This window comes from Heliconius melpomene, chromosome 19 (assembly GCF_056956725.1).
Source record: "Heliconius melpomene rosina isolate 202511_hmr_F chromosome 19, ASM5695672v1, whole genome shotgun sequence".
NCBI classification, from domain to species: domain Eukaryota; kingdom Metazoa; phylum Arthropoda; class Insecta; order Lepidoptera; family Nymphalidae; genus Heliconius; species Heliconius melpomene.
In genome coordinates this window covers 9137581-9155081 of record NC_140407.1, presented here as the reverse complement: position 1 = coordinate 9155081, position 17501 = coordinate 9137581, and the positions used below count along the sequence as shown (strand labels likewise).

The window sequence follows — 17501 nt, the reverse complement described above, 5'->3', positions numbered from 1 at the left end:
GCAGAGCAAGCAAAAGAAAAATATTAAATAAAAAAATCCTGGAATCAAACTCAAAACCAGTCGCGTTTACATTCACACAGAGCGCCTGCGGCTGCGCCAAGAATGACCTAGCCTTTGACAAAAAGACAAAATAAAGATAATTGCAAATAAACCTAAAATTTGAGTTATTTTAGATTTTTATAAATAAAACCAAATGTTGAAAAACTGAAATAATGGCAATGAACAAACCAAACTTAGGACGTAAGATAGTACCATAAAATGTAATGTTCTATCACTCACCATGTATCATTAGTTATTTAATTATTCTTTCTATTACTTATTTAATTATTCTTTCTACGTCATTTTACTAAGACAGTTAAATACAGTCTGTTTATTTTTTTAAAAAACAAAACCGGATAAGTGCGAGTCAGACTCGTCCACTCCCACGTCAATTAAGATACCGGATTCTGATGGATCTTTTTCTGATTCTCTGGATGAAAGACAATAATTTCTGGATTAAAAGCATTGTCAAAATGCTTAGAATATCCAGCCACTAGGTTGTAGAATAAAATGGCAACATTATAGAATAATGCTTAATAGATTGAAACTGGAATTTCGTTTAAGAAGCTATGACTCTCTATGTTACTATTTTATGCACGTTTCTTTCAAGCATTAGTTCACCTTTCCGTCGCTGTTGCAAAAGTAAAAGGGTTTATTTGAAACATCAAAGAAACGCGGATAGCTTTAAAACTGCTAAGAAACTTTCAGTATAGTTTTTCAACAGATAATTTAGGTCCGAGATCGATTTACAGTTTCTTCGAGTTGATTTTTTTATAAGTTTTTTGCTGAAATACGGAAATCTATCCTGAAAATCAGGCCTGGAATAAATTTTTGTGTCTTTTCTTGTTGTTCTTTCTTTTACTATGCATCTCGCAAAACGGCATACGTAAAAGCTCGATGACTATGAACGACTGGCGCATGCGCAGTGGTCGTATCTTTACCTACTTTGAGAAATGTCTGTGATGTGTATAGGTAAAAAAAGTAAAAAAAAAACAACCCTGTAGATAATATGTATGCAATTTACAAAGTTCTCAAGCATAAATAATAATTTAATTCGTTATTATGAAATTAAAAATAATTAACTAAACAGTAACTACAATGTAACGATATTACTTGAGCCTCACTTCATTTATACCTTGCATGCTCGTTTAATGTGGATTCATATTAATATTGAGCGATTTTTTTAAAATATTACTTTCATTTAAATTCTTATAATATTGTAATTATGGGTGACGAGTATTATTTGTAAGTATTTATGTAAAATAATATAAGATATAAAAGTAAATGCTTATTAAAATCGATGATTTCTTATTTTACTTAAATTATAATTTTAAATAAACACTAAATGTATCTTCAATGATCAAAGACATCATAGATATCATCGATCTATCCAATGAGCGTACTTACGTCCAGGTTCAAGTTCCTTTGTAGAATTTATTTATTTTATAAAATGTTGTTAATTTTTAGACAGCCGCCGTTAAATCAGATGTTTTATCGTATTATTGCTAATATGATGAGCATATCAACAGTTGGCAATCGCAAAAATTGGGGTTATAAGACATATCCTAAAATGTATGTCATTATGAACATAGTTGCGATTATATTTGCACCGACGGTAATTGTATCGCAAGTTGCATACCTGTGTGTCAATTTCACTAAACTGGATTTTGAAATTCTAATTATTGCATTCTCTATTTTACCTTCTACAGTTTTAGCAAATGTAAGTATTTTTGGAATACATATAAAAAATATTAATTTAAAAAATAAAAACAGGCTTACGGTTCTATTAGTTACCACTCCTATCAGTTATGGAACTGTTAGGATTGGTAAGATGACAGGACCTAGTCACCAGAAGAATTATTGAACTGAATATGTCAAGACAATTATAGCAAATGTAAATTCCATAACTATATATATAACTAGTGGACCCGGACGCGGCTACGCCTGCTTCAACTATAAGAATATTTATTAAATATATTTATGAAATTATTTTCAATTCTCAATAGAATTAGTAAGAAAATATAAGCTCAAATAATCAAAAAGAATAATAAGTAGATACACATTATTAGAAAAAAATATCTGAGTTATTGAAATGAACTAACAAAAGGATTAAAAGTAACTAAAGGATAGGTACTCTTAATATTAGAAAAAGTACCTAAAGTTTTCCGTACGTGCGTGCATAGATATCGACTCTACGAAATAACTAAACATTTCTCTCTATTAAGTAGGATAATTTTAGCGGGCAATATCAAATAAAATAAGAAGAGAATCAAAGTGTATTTTAAATTAATTATAAACAACAAATAAAGTTCGAAAATGTATGAAAATTTATAAAACCGTCAACGTCATCTGCCCGTTCGCGTCGGTCATACTGTGCCGCCCGCTAGGTGGCTAGGTCATTTGGAATCAGTGACATCTCCTTAATTATTTATTAGTATGTTATACAGTAAACTATAATTTCAATCTAGATAAAATGCTAAAAGTGACTATCATATTTATTTTCATAAGGATGAATATCAAAATGACGCGGTAACGAACGCGGTTGCGTAGCGACGACGGTTGTTATTAACATGGCAGAATAAATTGCATGTCAAATTAGAATGTACTTTAAAATATATAAGTATATATGTGTAATGTAATGTTATATAGCCTATAGCACTTCTGAAGAATGCAGCTTTCATACAAAACAAAAACAATGAAAATCGGACCAGTAGATCCAGAGATCTTAGCGTTCAAACAAACAAACAAACAAACAAACTCTTCCGCTTTATTATATTAGTATAGAAGTATAGATTAGAAGTGAGTAATTAAGCTTCTTAATTTTTATTATATAAATCAGTCAACCTAATAGAGGTGTAAATGAGAATTATTATATAGTTCGTAAGATTATTGCTAATTTCATTTTTATTGCAGGTTGACATATTTTCTTCGAAAACTAAAACTAACATTTCTTTGTCACGCAATTTATTATCAAAAATTCATTTATATAATATCTACAAAAATGATACAAATGATGAATTTGTAAAAAAGGTAAGAACTTTACAACATGGCATACAATGTACCTAATAGGGTACTATAAAATACAATATTCTTTATTGCACACTCAGAAAAACATAACACACCCGGAATGCATATTTATGCAATATTACATTAGAACAATTTTTTCTACATATTCTATACAAAAAAATACTAAAATAAACTACGTATATATGTGCAATTTTGAATTAAATTAACGCTAAAAGTGTTAACGCTTGATCTCAAAGATTGTAATATAATTTATAAAAGACCTTCGTATACAAGAAGATTAGAAAAAAATGCAATGAAAATGCACAAGTTTTACTATAAATTAATTATGAGAATTATTTATTATACTGGTTAGTGGCGTATGCGCCTGTATCCTCAGCTCTATTACGCGAACTCGAGGTGTTTTGGGAGTGTCAGGGATGTTCTAGGTAGTGTTAGAGGGAATGAAAAATTAATAATATGTGGTGATTTCAACGGATGAGTTTAAACTGCGCGAAGCGGTTACGAGGGAGTGATAGGTCATTATGGGGACAAGGAACGACAGAATTACGTATTATGAAGATAAAATTTAAAATACTAAATAATAGTGACTTAATTTACAGATATATTTTAATCAATATTTTTACAGAAACTTATTTTCGTGGAAAAATCAATTCGTATATCATCTTATTATCTCATATGTTTTTGTGGCACAAACTGGTTGTCTTGGGTTACTATGCCGGTATACAATAATTATCACGATAAGGAAGCAGTTTTGAACCATACAGTCCAGCTCCAGACTTGTATTTTTTTGTGGTTGCCTTACGACTACAGATACGATTTTAATAACTGGATTATTGTTCACACCATCAATAGCTACATAATCTTTGCTGGAGCTTCTGCAATTATGACATACCAAGTTATATTTTACACGTTAACTTACAATTTAATTGGTCATATTGAAATTTTAAGAAATAAAATTAAAACTGAATTCAAGGAAGACTTAACAGATGACCAAGCACATTCTAAACTTGTTGAAATAATAAAATATCATGATTTTATATGCCAGTAAGTAGAATAAAATATAAATATGCAAATGTATTTAAAAAAAACTGGAGTAAAATATTTACTATATTTTTATTTTTTTATTCATCAGAGTCTTTGAAGATTTACAAACCGCTTTTGGTGTGAACGTCGCCGCAAATTATTTGGAAAATCTTGTTAGTAATAGTATATTACTTTTCCAAATTATGTATGGGGTAAGAAAATAAATGTATTAGTTTTACTAGTATTTATACGTATATTCTAGTATATGTTATAAAGTGTGTTTTAATACTTACCGTGTATTTTCGGGGAAAAGAAAAAATATTTCAATATTTGGCAATGGGAATGGCATATACAGGAGGACCTATTATAATATCAATTGTTATAGACGAACTGAGAAGAAGGGTTAATAAATACTATAGTTTTTATAGAATTAAATAAATAAATTAAATCTATTTTCTTCACTCTAGTGTCGAGGCAAAATGCGGTGTTGAGTTCTACTATTTGGCAAGCTATGTCTTCAGAATTCTGAGGAAAAGGAAAATAGAATGTATTAAAACTAGGTTCTCTCTACCTACCCTGATGTGTGGGATACATTTTTTATTATTTATTAACTGTGTTAAAGAAACGGACGACGAGGGATTATATAGTCAATTAGATGCAATAAACATATTAGTTTATACATTAAGTAACTTTAAAATTCCACATGTAAATGACGTTGGTAGCAAACAGTGCAAGGTGATTGATTAGATAGTAATTAAGAATTAATGAGGGGTAGTGGAATCAAAAGCTCCAGAAATCCTGTAGAGATAGACCGAAATGGATAGCGGCGGGTGAGTGAAGCGTGAAGTCTTGGTCACCCTGGTTCTGGACCACCCCCACCTCTGGTCGACAACCAATATAACCAAGCACGCAGTGATACTCACATACAACACTCTCTTGCCATTTTCTACTAAATTGTATATTATACTAATTATTATTACTCTTACAGACATATAATTTATCTGAATTATTGTATTCCATTCCTTGGGAGGATATGTCTGTACCAAATCAAAAGATAGTACTGCTAGTTTTACAAAAGATGCAAATTGTTATGGATTTTAAAGCCTTCGGTGGTATAAGCGCTGGAGTTGCACCAATGATATCTGTAAGTATAAGTACAATAAGAAAATATAATGAAAGCCTTTGTCTTTTTGGAATGTGCATATCCTTTATTCATGTTCATGCTTTATCATTTGTTCAGTAAAAATAGAGAATAGAATGACGTTTGTAGTATACTTTTTCCGGTTCCTTCATACTGGCACATGATCCTAGCCACTACTATCATCGTACAATTTAATGCAAGAAAGTGTTGTTGTTACTATTCGCCTTTTCTAGCTATCAAAGGGCTAATACACTTCGTCTTATATCTGCGATAAGTGTACAAAGACTGCCGCGTCAAGTACGGGCTCGACTGAAAACGCTACTACCTAGACGGAAATTTCGCTTTTCAACGAGGAACGTCGCCATCGTGGCCAGTGTCTTGTTTTCCATGTAACTCGCTGGAAGGTAATACTTCTCGTAATATTGGACAGAGTTAGCGGCTAGCTGAAATTGTGTGGCGATAGTACTTCCTGAAGAAACCAACTAATTAACTGTTGTTAAATATTTAATTGAAGTAAACATTCTATATATATATATATATTATTTTACAGATACTAAAAACAACGTTTTCATACTATGTTATGCTGAAATCTACAAGAGAATAGACAAAAAAGCCTGCACAAATTTTAGCTAATCATACTTTTTCTTATAATTACTATTTCTGTCTCAAAACTTTAAAATGCAATTTTATATTATCAATGTGTTTTTTCCTTCTTACCACTGAACTGTTTATATACTTATGACACAATTTAATAATAATAAACAATTATTAAAACATATTAATTATGTCCATTATTATATATATATCCTTCCTCCAAAGTACGGAATTTCCCAATTGCACCGAAACATCAATTATGTGAGAACTATTCAAGTAGACGTCAACAAAGATTAATTAAGAAATAATGAAGCGTAAAAGTTTAAGACCTTTTAATTAAATAGCAGGGTTAATGTCAAATTTTTGATTTGCTGGAGTGGGAATCGAACCCATAATATGTCGCATTTACAGTCACGAACTGACGTCACACCACGACTGATCTCTGTGCATACATAATATGGACATATTCATTTATATAAATGGATAAAATAAGAAAATATAATAGGAAAAACAATGTATTGATAGTGAAGTACCAAAAGACCAAATAAAGTTAAATGCAAATAAACCTAAATAAAATTAATTATTAATTAATTATTATTTAAAAAAATAGTGGCTATGAGCAAGCCAAGCCGAGGACATATTGTGCTATAAAACGTATTATATCGCTCGCCATATATTATTAGTTATTTTAATATTCTTTGTATTCGCAATGTTGTTTTAGCAAAACAGTTAATACAGTCTGTTTGTTTTTATTGAAATTAGACTAAATTGAAATATATTAAAACTATATGCTAAGTAAATATATAATTAATTATTATACGATTTGTCAACGCTACGGAACTGCTTTTATGCAACCCAAAAATTTCGAACCGTTAGCTACGCTATGCTGCTTAAAAACTTTCAAAAATCTACATAATTATAATTTTTTTATGGACAATTTATATTTAAAAAAAATACAAATGTTTAACAATAACTTTCATGTAATTATTTTAAATACAGAATACAGCTAACTTTTTCAATTTTTTTAACAAAGACCGCAAATATATACAAAGTAAGTATATTAAGTAAGTATATTGTAAACATTCTCTATAGTGAAACTTCCAACCACAACCATCTAAGTTGTATCATGAAACTAAATATTTTAATTAACAAATAATAAGACATCCCTTATATGCCTCATACTCCTTCTTAACTATTAAACAAAATTTCTGCTAAATATAAAACCTCTGGTTATTAAACGTATATATAATACTAAATAATATTAAATAATTTACATAGAAAGATGAAAAGAATTCCATGTGTTAATTATGAATGCCTACACCAAATATTTTCTATTAGACAAAAATTAGAAACTTTTAGTATAGTTTTTAACAGATAATTTAGATCCGATATCTGGCCGAAAAAGGGCATTAAGAAAAATATTAATTCTTTATTAGATTAATTCTTAAAAATTATTAAGTTTATGAGTTTTACGATATTATATCCTGACTACCCATAAAATCTAGTATGATTTTATGGGTGTCGAGAAAGTGTCACATTAGCATTTAAAATTTGTCTCGAAAATTTGTTATAATAATGATGTAGATAACATATTGACATTTCATTGTCTTGGTCTACCTTGCGAGGTGTCAATGAAGTGTATAGGTAAAAAATAAAATAAAACAAAAACAACCCTGTACATAATATATATAAATAATATAAGAGCCTTATATTTGCTAATTACAAAGCTACAAAGCACTCAAGCATAAATAATAATTTAATTGGATTGTTTCGTAATTATGAAATTAATAATAATTGACAAGTCTGCCGTCATTACAAAAAAGGGCACAAATAACATTTTGTAAATATCGAGAAAACGAAGTTTAAGGTTTTTTTTGGTTTTGTTGAAAAAAAAAACGCCAATAACATTGGTTTTTCGAAAATGTGCAAATGTAAATACTTGCATTTATATAGTAAGTATAAGACCATGGCATTGTAAAGTTGTATTTTTAATGTGTATAATAAATAATTCATTTCTTTTCTTTCAACTTAACGTAAAAAATAAGGTAAATTCCGAAATATTACGATTTAAAGGCAAATATAACCAAATGCGCCTTTTCTTCTAAAACTTTTGTGCAAACATTCAAGACAGTTAAGATGAAAGGGCACTTTTATTCAATTAAGCCTTTTCATTGTAATATAAATGGTTAAATATCCGATATTAAATACGTTTCTATAAATGAAAACAAGCAGTTGTGAAAAAATAACATTTATATTAAAAAGCTTAAAGAAAAAAAAATCAAATCAATTAAATATCTTAGTTTTAATCAGGAACCATTAAGTTATTATAACAACTATATATCAATCAATATATTGATATACTAGCGGACGCGCGCAGCTTCGCTTGCTTATTTAGGGGTGAATTCTAATAAACCACGAAACATGTGTTCAATGACATATTTTTAAGAGTCTTAATTTAAAAGTTTATTAAAACCGTTGGCGGTTTAAAGATTTTTCCATATAAACTTTCAACCCCTTATTTGCACCCTTAGGGGGTGAAATCTAGAAAACAATGAAACACGTGTTCAATTAAATACTTTTAAAAATCTAAATTTCAAATTTTATAAAAATCGGTGCCGATTTAATTTTTTTCCATACAAACTTTCCCCTATTTCACCCCTTTAGGGTAAAAATTTTTCAAAATCCCTTCTTAGTGGATGTTCAGATTACAAAAGTAAACATTTCTACGCTACGCCCACGGCTACGCCCGCTTGAACTATACGATTATTTATTAAATATATTTATGAAATTATTTTCGGTTTTCAATAGAATTTGTAAGAAAATATAAGCCTAAATAATTAAAATAAGTTAAAAAAGAATAATAAGTGGAGATTTATTATTAGAAAAAATATCTGAGTAGCCGAAATGAACAAACAAAAGAAGTAAAAGTAACTAAAGGAAATTCTTAATATTAGAAAAAGTACCTAAAGTTTGCCGTGCGCGCGTGCTAAACATTTTTCTATATTAAATTAGGTGAGTAAAAGTAATATCTCACAATGTGCCCTTTTGCTGCACTATAACTTGCAATATGGTGCAGTTGTGCCCTATAGGCTTATGATATCTCTGTTTATATTATTACTAAAAATACTCAAAAAATTAGGCAGATAAATCATGTTTTGCTGATGCCGAATATATATATATATTGTTAGCTGCCAACGTGCGACGGAATATCCTGCGCGCGAGCAGGACCCTTCCTGTGTTAGAAGAGTATCGACACCCACCACCTCCGCGCTACACTCAATTCTTATAAAAGCTAGTGCGCATGGGGGTGCACTCTCCTTGGTGGCGGGTCGGTTATCGTGCGTAAGGTGGTTGGCGTTGATACTGTGAGTCCGTTCCATATTCTTATTATTTTGTTATTGATAACTTTGTCTCATGTAAAATAACGATTGTCAAGTCAAGTCTTAGTTATTGTTTAATTATACTTCATTGTGTAACTTAATCAATTCATAAAGAAATATTGTTAGTCAAGTCTTAGTTATTGTTTAGTTATTTATTATATTATTTGATTGAGTATTCAGATTTATTCACTCAGAAATAATGTTTGTATAAGTCAATTCTGTAATAAACCGCTTGTAATCCATCCTGAATTATCTCTTTTTATATTAACCACTTCTGATTCCTAAAAATATATATATATATATATAGCTCAATTTTGAAAAAAATGTTAGTTGTACCTCTTTTCCTTATGACGGCAGAAGTAACTTTCAACCTAACGACGTTTCTTTCTGTTTACTTTATTTATCCTTGCAAGCTTGTTTAATTCAGATTCATATTAGTATTATTGAGTGTATATTTTTAAACAGTTTATCCATCCAAATTTTGTATATTTTTATCATGGATGACGAGTATTATTTGTAAGTATTAATGTCAAATAATATACCTAAGATATTAGAGCAAGTAAGCACTTACTAAAATAATATCTTAAAATGATTTCTTATTTCACTTAAATTATAATTTAAAATAGATATTGAAGATACATGTGATCTTCAATGATTAAAGACTTCATAGATTTCATCGATCTAATTAGCGACGTACTTATCAAGGTTCACTTTTTTTTTGAGGCAACGGAGTCTTAACAGTAGATTCCCTCTGCCTACCCTGTTGTGTGCGGGATACAGCGTGAAGTTGATTAATTTATTTTTTAAAATTTTGTTTATTTTCAGACAACCGCCGTTCAATCAAAAGTTTTATCGTTTTATTGCTAATATGATGAGTATTACAACAGTAGGCAATCGCACAAATTGGGGTTATAAGACATATCCTAAAATATATGTTTTCATAAACATAGTTGCGATTATATTTGCACCAGCGGTAATGGTATCAGAAATTGCATACCTATGTGTCAATTTCACTAAACTAGATTTTGAAATTCTAATTATTGCATTCTCTATTTTTCCTTGTATAGTTTTAGGAAACGTGAGTATTTGGATATGCATATAAATAAGCTTAATTTAAAAAAATTAAACACGCTTACAATTCCAACCGTCAGCAGTCCTGTCTATTAAGGAACTTACAGAATTGATAGGATGACAGGTCCTCGTCACCAGAAGAATGAATGACCAGAAACTTAAAATGTCAAAATGAATCTAAATGTCAAAACTATATACAAATGGAACTGGGGCAAAATTAAGCTTCTTTATCCTTATCATATAAAATAATCAGTTACGAGTCAACCCAAGAAAAGCGTAAATGAGAAATATTAAATAATTCGTACTATTATTAATAATTTCTTTTTTTTTCTAGATAGACATATTTTCTTCGAAAACTGAAACTTACATTCGTTTGTCACGTAGTTTATTATCAAAAATTCATATATATAATATTTACAAATATAATAAAAATGAATTTATGAAAAAGGTAAGAATTTTTACCTATATATGTACATATAATGTAAATTACTTTTATATTTTGAACTAGCGGCCCGCCCGCGGCTTTGTCCGCTTGAACTACATGATTATTCATTTAATACACAAAATTAATTGACAATTATAATGATTTCTAACATGTTTTTTAAGATATTGTCGTAATTTCTATAAGGAATGTTGAAACTTGATATTTATAATAATATTCATTGTTAGATATTAGAGCATTGATACGTAAAGCTAACTATTTATTATACTGTTAGTGAACTCGTGTAAAAGAGGGTAGATATATGTGGAAAAGGCTTTAAAAGGATTGTGTTAATCGGGGGATGCAAGGGCGTCCATAGATCGTACTTATTCTTCAAAAGGCGAGGCAAAGTCTTCAATAATATAACTATCAATATAAAATAGACCTCAGCTGTTAACGACTGCACCGCGTGGAGGAAGTCATAGCTTATGTTAGGATTTTAAGTTATTAGGTCAGAATAATGACCTCATTTCATTTAAAACTGACCACGCAGAACACCTAATCCGAAGCCATTAAATTCATATCTCTTAAGGTTTAGCTGGGCTATTAGGGTTCCAAATGAGCTGCTCGAGATCTTCATTTCTATTATATGGACCGAAAATGCTTGTTATGTTGATCAACTTTTACTAAATCTCTAGATTAGATGGCCTGCTAAGTTTCCACGTCAGGTACTCCACATCTTCATTTTTGTTATGTGGGTGGAAATTGTTTCAATTTTCTCCAAAGCACTATATTTGTCTTATAGTTCATCTTATAGTTTAGCCAGGCTGTTAAGGTTCCACATCAGGTATCCAGATTTTTAACATAAATTATAGCTTAGATGTTGCCTAGACACGCTAGACCTAGCTATACGACAAAAAAGTTTTATCCAAATTCGTCCAGTAGTTCTGGAGATTAGCGCGTACAGACAGACAAATAAAAACGCACAGACAAACAGACAAAAAATTTTAAAATAATTGTTTTGGGTTAATAAAGGTTCCCCATAAATTTTTTTTTTAAATATCTTCCAAGTACAGACACCGACCCTCTTACGATTTTATTGTAAGTATAGAGTATAGATAATAAATAATTACCTTTAAATGCAAAGTATATTATTATAAACTATCTGACCGGCGAACTTCGTACCGCCTAACAGTCATTCTCTAATTTTTGTTTTTTTTTTAAATATTTATTCTGCTATTTGGGACACCGGGGCGAGTATATAATAATAATACTTTACTGACTATACTTTTATTAAATATGTGAATAAATTTTACATTTTTAAATATAAATTATTATAAAAAAGATACATTTAAAAAAAAAAAAAAAAAATACTTTATATTATTACAGAAACTTATTTTCGTGGAAAAATCAATTCGTATATCATCGTATTATCTCGTATGTTTTTATACCTCAAACTGGGTGTCGTGGATCCTTATGCCTATATATAATAATTATAAGAATAAAGAAGCAGTTTTGAACCACACAGTACAACTGGAAACTTGTGTTTACTTGTGGTTGCCTTACGACTACAGATACGATTTTAATGTCTGGATTTTTGTTCATACCATCAATACCTATATAATCTTTGCTGGAGCTTACGCAATTATGATATACCAAATTATATTTTACATTCTAACTTACAATTTAATTGGTCATATTGAAATTTTTAAAAATAAACTTAAAACTGAATTTAATGAAGACTTAACAGATGAGCAAGTACATTTTAGACTTGTTGAAATAATAAAATACCATAATTTTACGTGGCAGTAAGTATCACAAAATGTAAATATAAGAATATATTTTAAAAAGATTGGTAGAAAAATATTTAATACCAAAACTACATTTTTGTATCCATCAGGGTCTTTGAAGACTTGCAAACCACTTTTGGTCTTAACGTCGCCGCAAATTATTTGGAAAATCTTGTTGGTAACGGTTTATTACTTTTTCAACTCAAGTATGGGGTAAGACAATAAATTGATTAATTTTATAAGTATTTATATGTATTTTCGTGTAGGGCATATTATGTTTTTAATTAATACTTATCATATATTTTTAGGGAAAAGATAAATTACTCCAATATATAGCAATGGGAATGACATATACAGGAGGACCGATTATTATGTCAATTGTTATAGAAGATTTAAGAAGAAGAGTTAATACATACATTATTTTTATTACAAATAAACAAACAAAATGTTTAGCTAGTCGTGGCATTGGGGCACAAAGTGTGACTGTAAACGCATTAGACAAGTCGTGGGTTCAATTCCTACTTGATGAAATGAAACATTTTAATTTTTCTTCGCTTCGGAGGCAAAACGTTGAGTTCCACCACTCAACAAGCAATGCCCCTAGAATTCTGCTGACAATATAACGGAGTGTCTCAATACTATGTTTTCTCTACCTATCCTGCTGAAGGATACAGCATGACGCTAAATAAGAAAAATAAATAAAATATACTCGGTTTAAGGAAATATGTGAGGGTTTAATTTTGGGGTTCTTTATTTAAAAAAATAATTTAATACACTGAAACCTGGAAGCATTAAACAAGAAAAATAAAAATAAGCCCAATATTTAATTACGATTAACAGTTACACCATACATTTTACGAGGCTCGAAGAATTATAGGTATCCTAATGAGTTCCTTATTATTTTATGGAGATTTCCATTTTTTTTATTAGAATCCGCTTTCATATGGCATGGCAGTCCATGGCAGTAAGCTATCGTTGCTAGAGTAACTAAGCTAAGCTAAAGTTACTAAAAATTAGCAAAAATGGTTATTAAAATAAGTTCAAATCGTTATATATTCTAAATCATTACTTAAAATGAAAACTCATGACGGGTACCTAGTAGCAATTTTTAAGTGTCTATACTTAGATAACCCACTTATACCGTAATTTATATATTTATTTTTTAAATTTTAACAATATTTGTGACATGACAGTAATCCAAATTCATCACAGCGACACTGGTTATCGCTATTTGATTACTGTCAATTTTAATTACTGTCATATCTTTGGTTAAGGCGAATCGATATTTAAATAGATATTTTAGAATTGGTAATTTTTTGGAAGAAATCGGATTCTTGAAGAACATTGGAAAATAATCGGCAATACAATTTAATATAATCTCTAATTTACATTAAAGTTTTCGATGTAAAAGAAGTTCTGTAGATGCTATTGAGACACTAAATTCTAATTTTTCTGAACTTCTTGATAAAGGCAAGAAATGTTTATCTGTTCTATGTCTAGATCTTAAAAAAGCCTTTGATACAGTTTCTGTTCCTATTCTCCTGCAAAAATTTGAAAGTGTCAGTATAAGAGGGAGAATATTATTATTATTTTAAGATTACTGAAGTAACAGAAAGTAGAAAGTATAAATTGGAGAATACACACAAGCAACAATATTCACAAGCTTCAGTGTTCCTCAAGGAAGCGTTTTGGAATCATCTTTATTTTTAATCTACATGAATGACTTGCTAAGAATGTATATTAAGTATGGTCAAACTTGCTTAAGTCGACAGAACGATGTAAAGCAACTCGCGGAAATGGGACTCGCAAAAGTGTCTCCCTGGCTTATTTCTAATGGTCTCACACTTAATATAGACAAAACTAATACACTACATTTGCTCCACTATACACAATAGAACTCAATCCGTAACGAATTTTAAACTAGAATTGCACAACTGCCTATGTATAATACTTATCATAGTGTACAATACAATACAATATACTTTATTGCACAAAAAACTAAATTTTACACAATTTATATATAAATTAAATTAAAAATTAATTTTTATATAAATTAACAATAACAACTTGTACAATAAGGCGGCCTTATCGCTTGAAGCGATCTCTTCCAGGCAATCTTTGGTTGTTGGAATTGTATAAAAAAAGAATGTGGTGGGTGATGCATTAAATTATAATATAAGGAATTTAATAATAATAATAAATAATATAAATAAATAAATATTAATATTTAATACACACTCAATAAACTGTATGTATATGTTATACATACATATACGTAGTTAAATATACATTAATATACAGTTAAATAAATAATAAATAAATAACAAAAATAAATAATATATATAGTGTTTCAAGATTTATAAAAATACTTTGATGGTAAAAGTAAAGGGTAAAATTATATATTCAAATAGTATTTCTTTAATGAAGTTTTAAATTTTTGTAAGCTTTTGTCACATCTGATTTCAATTAGTAAGGAATTCCTGATCATCACATTTACCTCATCTTTATTGTACAATACGCTAACAGTGGTATTTGTAGATTACTATAAAGTACATAGATTTTTTGGAGATTGTAAACGAGAAATATATATTTCTTTAGATTGAAATTTTTAAATTTGTCAAATCTTTCGAATGGAATGTCCGATTTGATTAATTTAAAGAGTAAACTGGAGGTAAGGAAGAGGAGTAAGAGTTAGCCAGCTTGGAATATGTAATTGTTGATTTTAATTAGAGTTCATAAAAGTATAGATAACATGCTCTGATTGTAGTCTACATTTTTTACTAATATTAAACTACAAAAAAGTAGTTTTATATGGGATATATGGTTTCGTGATTTTTTTTAGATATGGATATGTTCTTTAATTTTGTAGAACATTTTTTTGTTCCACCTTTAACAGTTTCTGCAGCGCATGCGATGAAAGACATTTTATATCTATTTTTTACATATTTTTTAAATTTTAGTAGGGATATGGAAATAAATATGTCCTATATTACTCAATGAATTATCACTATGTTTGTTACATCGGGATAGAATAGAATGCTACATTAGTAGCATTCTAATAGTGAAAGAGCGTTTCAGTAGTTTTACGCTTATCCACTACAAATATACAGACATACACACAAATCTTTCCTTTTTATATAAAAGTATAGATAATACATATTATAATAATAATAAGGGATATTAACTAATATTAAGGGACTTTTATACGGAATCCTTAGTGGGCGAGTCCGACTAGGAATTGACTAGTGTTTTGTGTTGTTTATGTATTTTTACGTTTAATCACGTCAAGCATACAAAATACTAATTATTGTTACTGTTACAGACCTTAAATTTATCTGAATTATTATATGCAATTCCATGGGAGAATATGTCTATACCGAATCAAAAGATAGTACTGCTAGTTTTACAAAAGATGCAAATTGTTATGGATTTTAAAGCCTTCGGTGGTATAAGCGCTGGAGTTGCACCAATGATATCTGTAAGTATAAGTACAATAAAAAATTTTTAACGAAAGCCAAGAAAAAATTATTGAATATGCATATCTTTTATTCGCGGTCACGCTTTATCATTTTGTTCAATAAAAATAGAGAAATGAAATTAGTATTATACTTGTTCCGGTTCCTTCATACGGGTACATGGGGGGCCGGAAGGCCACTACTATCATCGTATAATCTAATCCACGAAAGTGTTATCGTTATCAATCCCCTTTTCTAGCTGTCAAACGGCTCATACACTTTGTCTTATATGTGCAATAAGTGTACAAAGACTGCCGCGTCAAGTACGGGCTCGACTGAAAACGCTACTACCTAGACGGAAATTTCGCTTTTCAACGAGGAACGTTGCCATCGTGGCTAGTGTCTTGTTTTCCATGTTACTCCCTGGAAGGTAATACTTCTCGTAATATTGGACAGAGCTAGCGGCTTATATATATACATTACTCTCTCAAGAAACCAACTAATTAACTGTTGTTAAATATTTAATTGAAGTAAAAATTCTATATATATTATTTTACAGATACTAAAAACAACGTTTTCATACTATGTTATGCTGAAATCTACAAGAGAATAGACAAAAAAGCCTGCACAAATTTTAGCTATTCATATTTTTTCTTACAATTACTATTTCTGTCTCAAAACTTTAAAATGCAATTTTATATTATCAATGTGTTTTTTCCTTCTTACCACTGAACTGTTTATATACTTATGACACAATTTAATACGGTGCGGCGGTTCCTCTCTCTGGGTGCGGCGGTTCTTCTCTCTGGGTGCGGCGGTTCCTCTCTCTGGAGCCCTAGCCACCGATGGCTTGGACCCTTGTCCCGCCCTCGGAAGAGTGGTTTTTTTATATTTTTAAATGTATCTTTTTTCTAATAATTTATATTTAAAAATGTAAAATTGATTAACTAATTTAATAAAAGTACTATTGAACAATTATTAAAACATATTTTGTCCATTATTATATCCTTTATAAAATAGGCAAAACAAAATTCCCAATTGCACAGAAACATCAATTATGTGAGAACTATTCAAGTAGACGTCAACAAAGTGAAAATAAATAATTAATTAAGAAATAATGAAGCGTAAAACCTAATTACCTTTTAATTAAAGAGCAGGCTTAATGTGAAATTTTTGATTTGCTGGAGTGGGAATCGAACCCATAATATGTAGCATTTACAGTCACGAACTGACGTCACACCACGACTGATCTCTGTGCATACATAACATGCACATATTCATTTCTATAAATGGATAAAATAAGAAAATATAATAGAAAAAACAATGTAATGATAGTGAACTACTAAAAGACCAAATAAAGTTAAATGCAAATAAACCTAAATATAATTAATTATTAAATTGAAATAGTGGTCATGAGCAAGCCAAGCCGAGGACATATTGTGCTATAAAACGTTGTATTATATCGCTCGCCATGTATTATTAGTTATTTTATTATTCTTTGTATTCGAAATGTTGTTTTAGCAAAACAGTTAAATACAGTTTGTTTGTTTTTATTGAAAT

The 17501-nt window shown here is 29.5% G+C and overlaps 2 protein-coding genes across 3 annotated transcripts; both read left to right on the top strand.

Annotated features, from left to right (window-relative positions):
• The first annotated feature begins 1264 nt into the window (after positions 1 to 1264).
• On the top strand, positions 1265 to 5963 carry LOC146528641 (uncharacterized). Of its 2 annotated transcripts, XM_085203366.1 has the most exons (8): positions 1265 to 1284; positions 1507 to 1759; positions 2953 to 3069; positions 3692 to 4110; positions 4199 to 4299; positions 4394 to 4491; positions 5078 to 5233; positions 5781 to 5963. In XM_085203366.1, exons 1-8 carry the CDS (start codon positions 1265 to 1267, stop codon positions 5832 to 5834), a joined length of 1218 nt encoding a protein of 405 aa, XP_085059492.1. In that variant the 3' UTR covers positions 5835 to 5963. The 2 variants fall into 2 exon arrangements, 1 of the variants encoding a protein (XP_085059492.1); XR_014879109.1 differs by lacking the exons at positions 1265 to 1284; positions 1507 to 1759; positions 2953 to 3069; ... (1 more) ...; positions 4199 to 4299; positions 4394 to 4491 and adding an exon at positions 5464 to 5634 and having other exon boundaries at positions 5125 to 5233.
• Positions 5964 to 10504: 4541 nt separating this feature from the next.
• LOC146528640 (uncharacterized) lies at positions 10505 to 16908 on the top strand. The gene is made up of 6 exons (XM_085203367.1): positions 10505 to 10723; positions 12086 to 12504; positions 12597 to 12699; positions 12795 to 12890; positions 15809 to 15964; positions 16501 to 16908. The coding sequence occupies exons 1-6, from the start codon at positions 10715 to 10717 to the stop codon at positions 16552 to 16554; spliced, it is 837 nt and encodes a 278-aa protein (XP_085059493.1). The 5' UTR covers positions 10505 to 10714; the 3' UTR covers positions 16555 to 16908.
• Positions 16909 to 17501: the final 593 nt, after the last annotated feature.

Bases quoted from the DNA above. Each gene is read 5' to 3' on its own strand.
- LOC146528641 (XM_085203366.1), top strand. From the start codon at position 1,265: ATGGGTGACGAGTATTATTT. The intron at 4,111-4,198 runs GTAAGTAGAATA...TTTATTCATCAG, and splicing joins TATCATGATTTTATATGCCA to AGTCTTTGAAGATTTACAAA. The intron at 5,234-5,780 runs GTAAGTATAAGT...ATTATTTTACAG, and splicing joins GAGTTGCACCAATGATATCT to ATACTAAAAACAACGTTTTC.
- LOC146528640 (XM_085203367.1), top strand. The intron at 12,505-12,596 runs GTAAGTATCACA...TGTATCCATCAG, and splicing joins TACCATAATTTTACGTGGCA to GGTCTTTGAAGACTTGCAAA. The intron at 12,700-12,794 runs GTAAGACAATAA...ATATATTTTTAG, and splicing joins TTTTTCAACTCAAGTATGGG to GGAAAAGATAAATTACTCCA.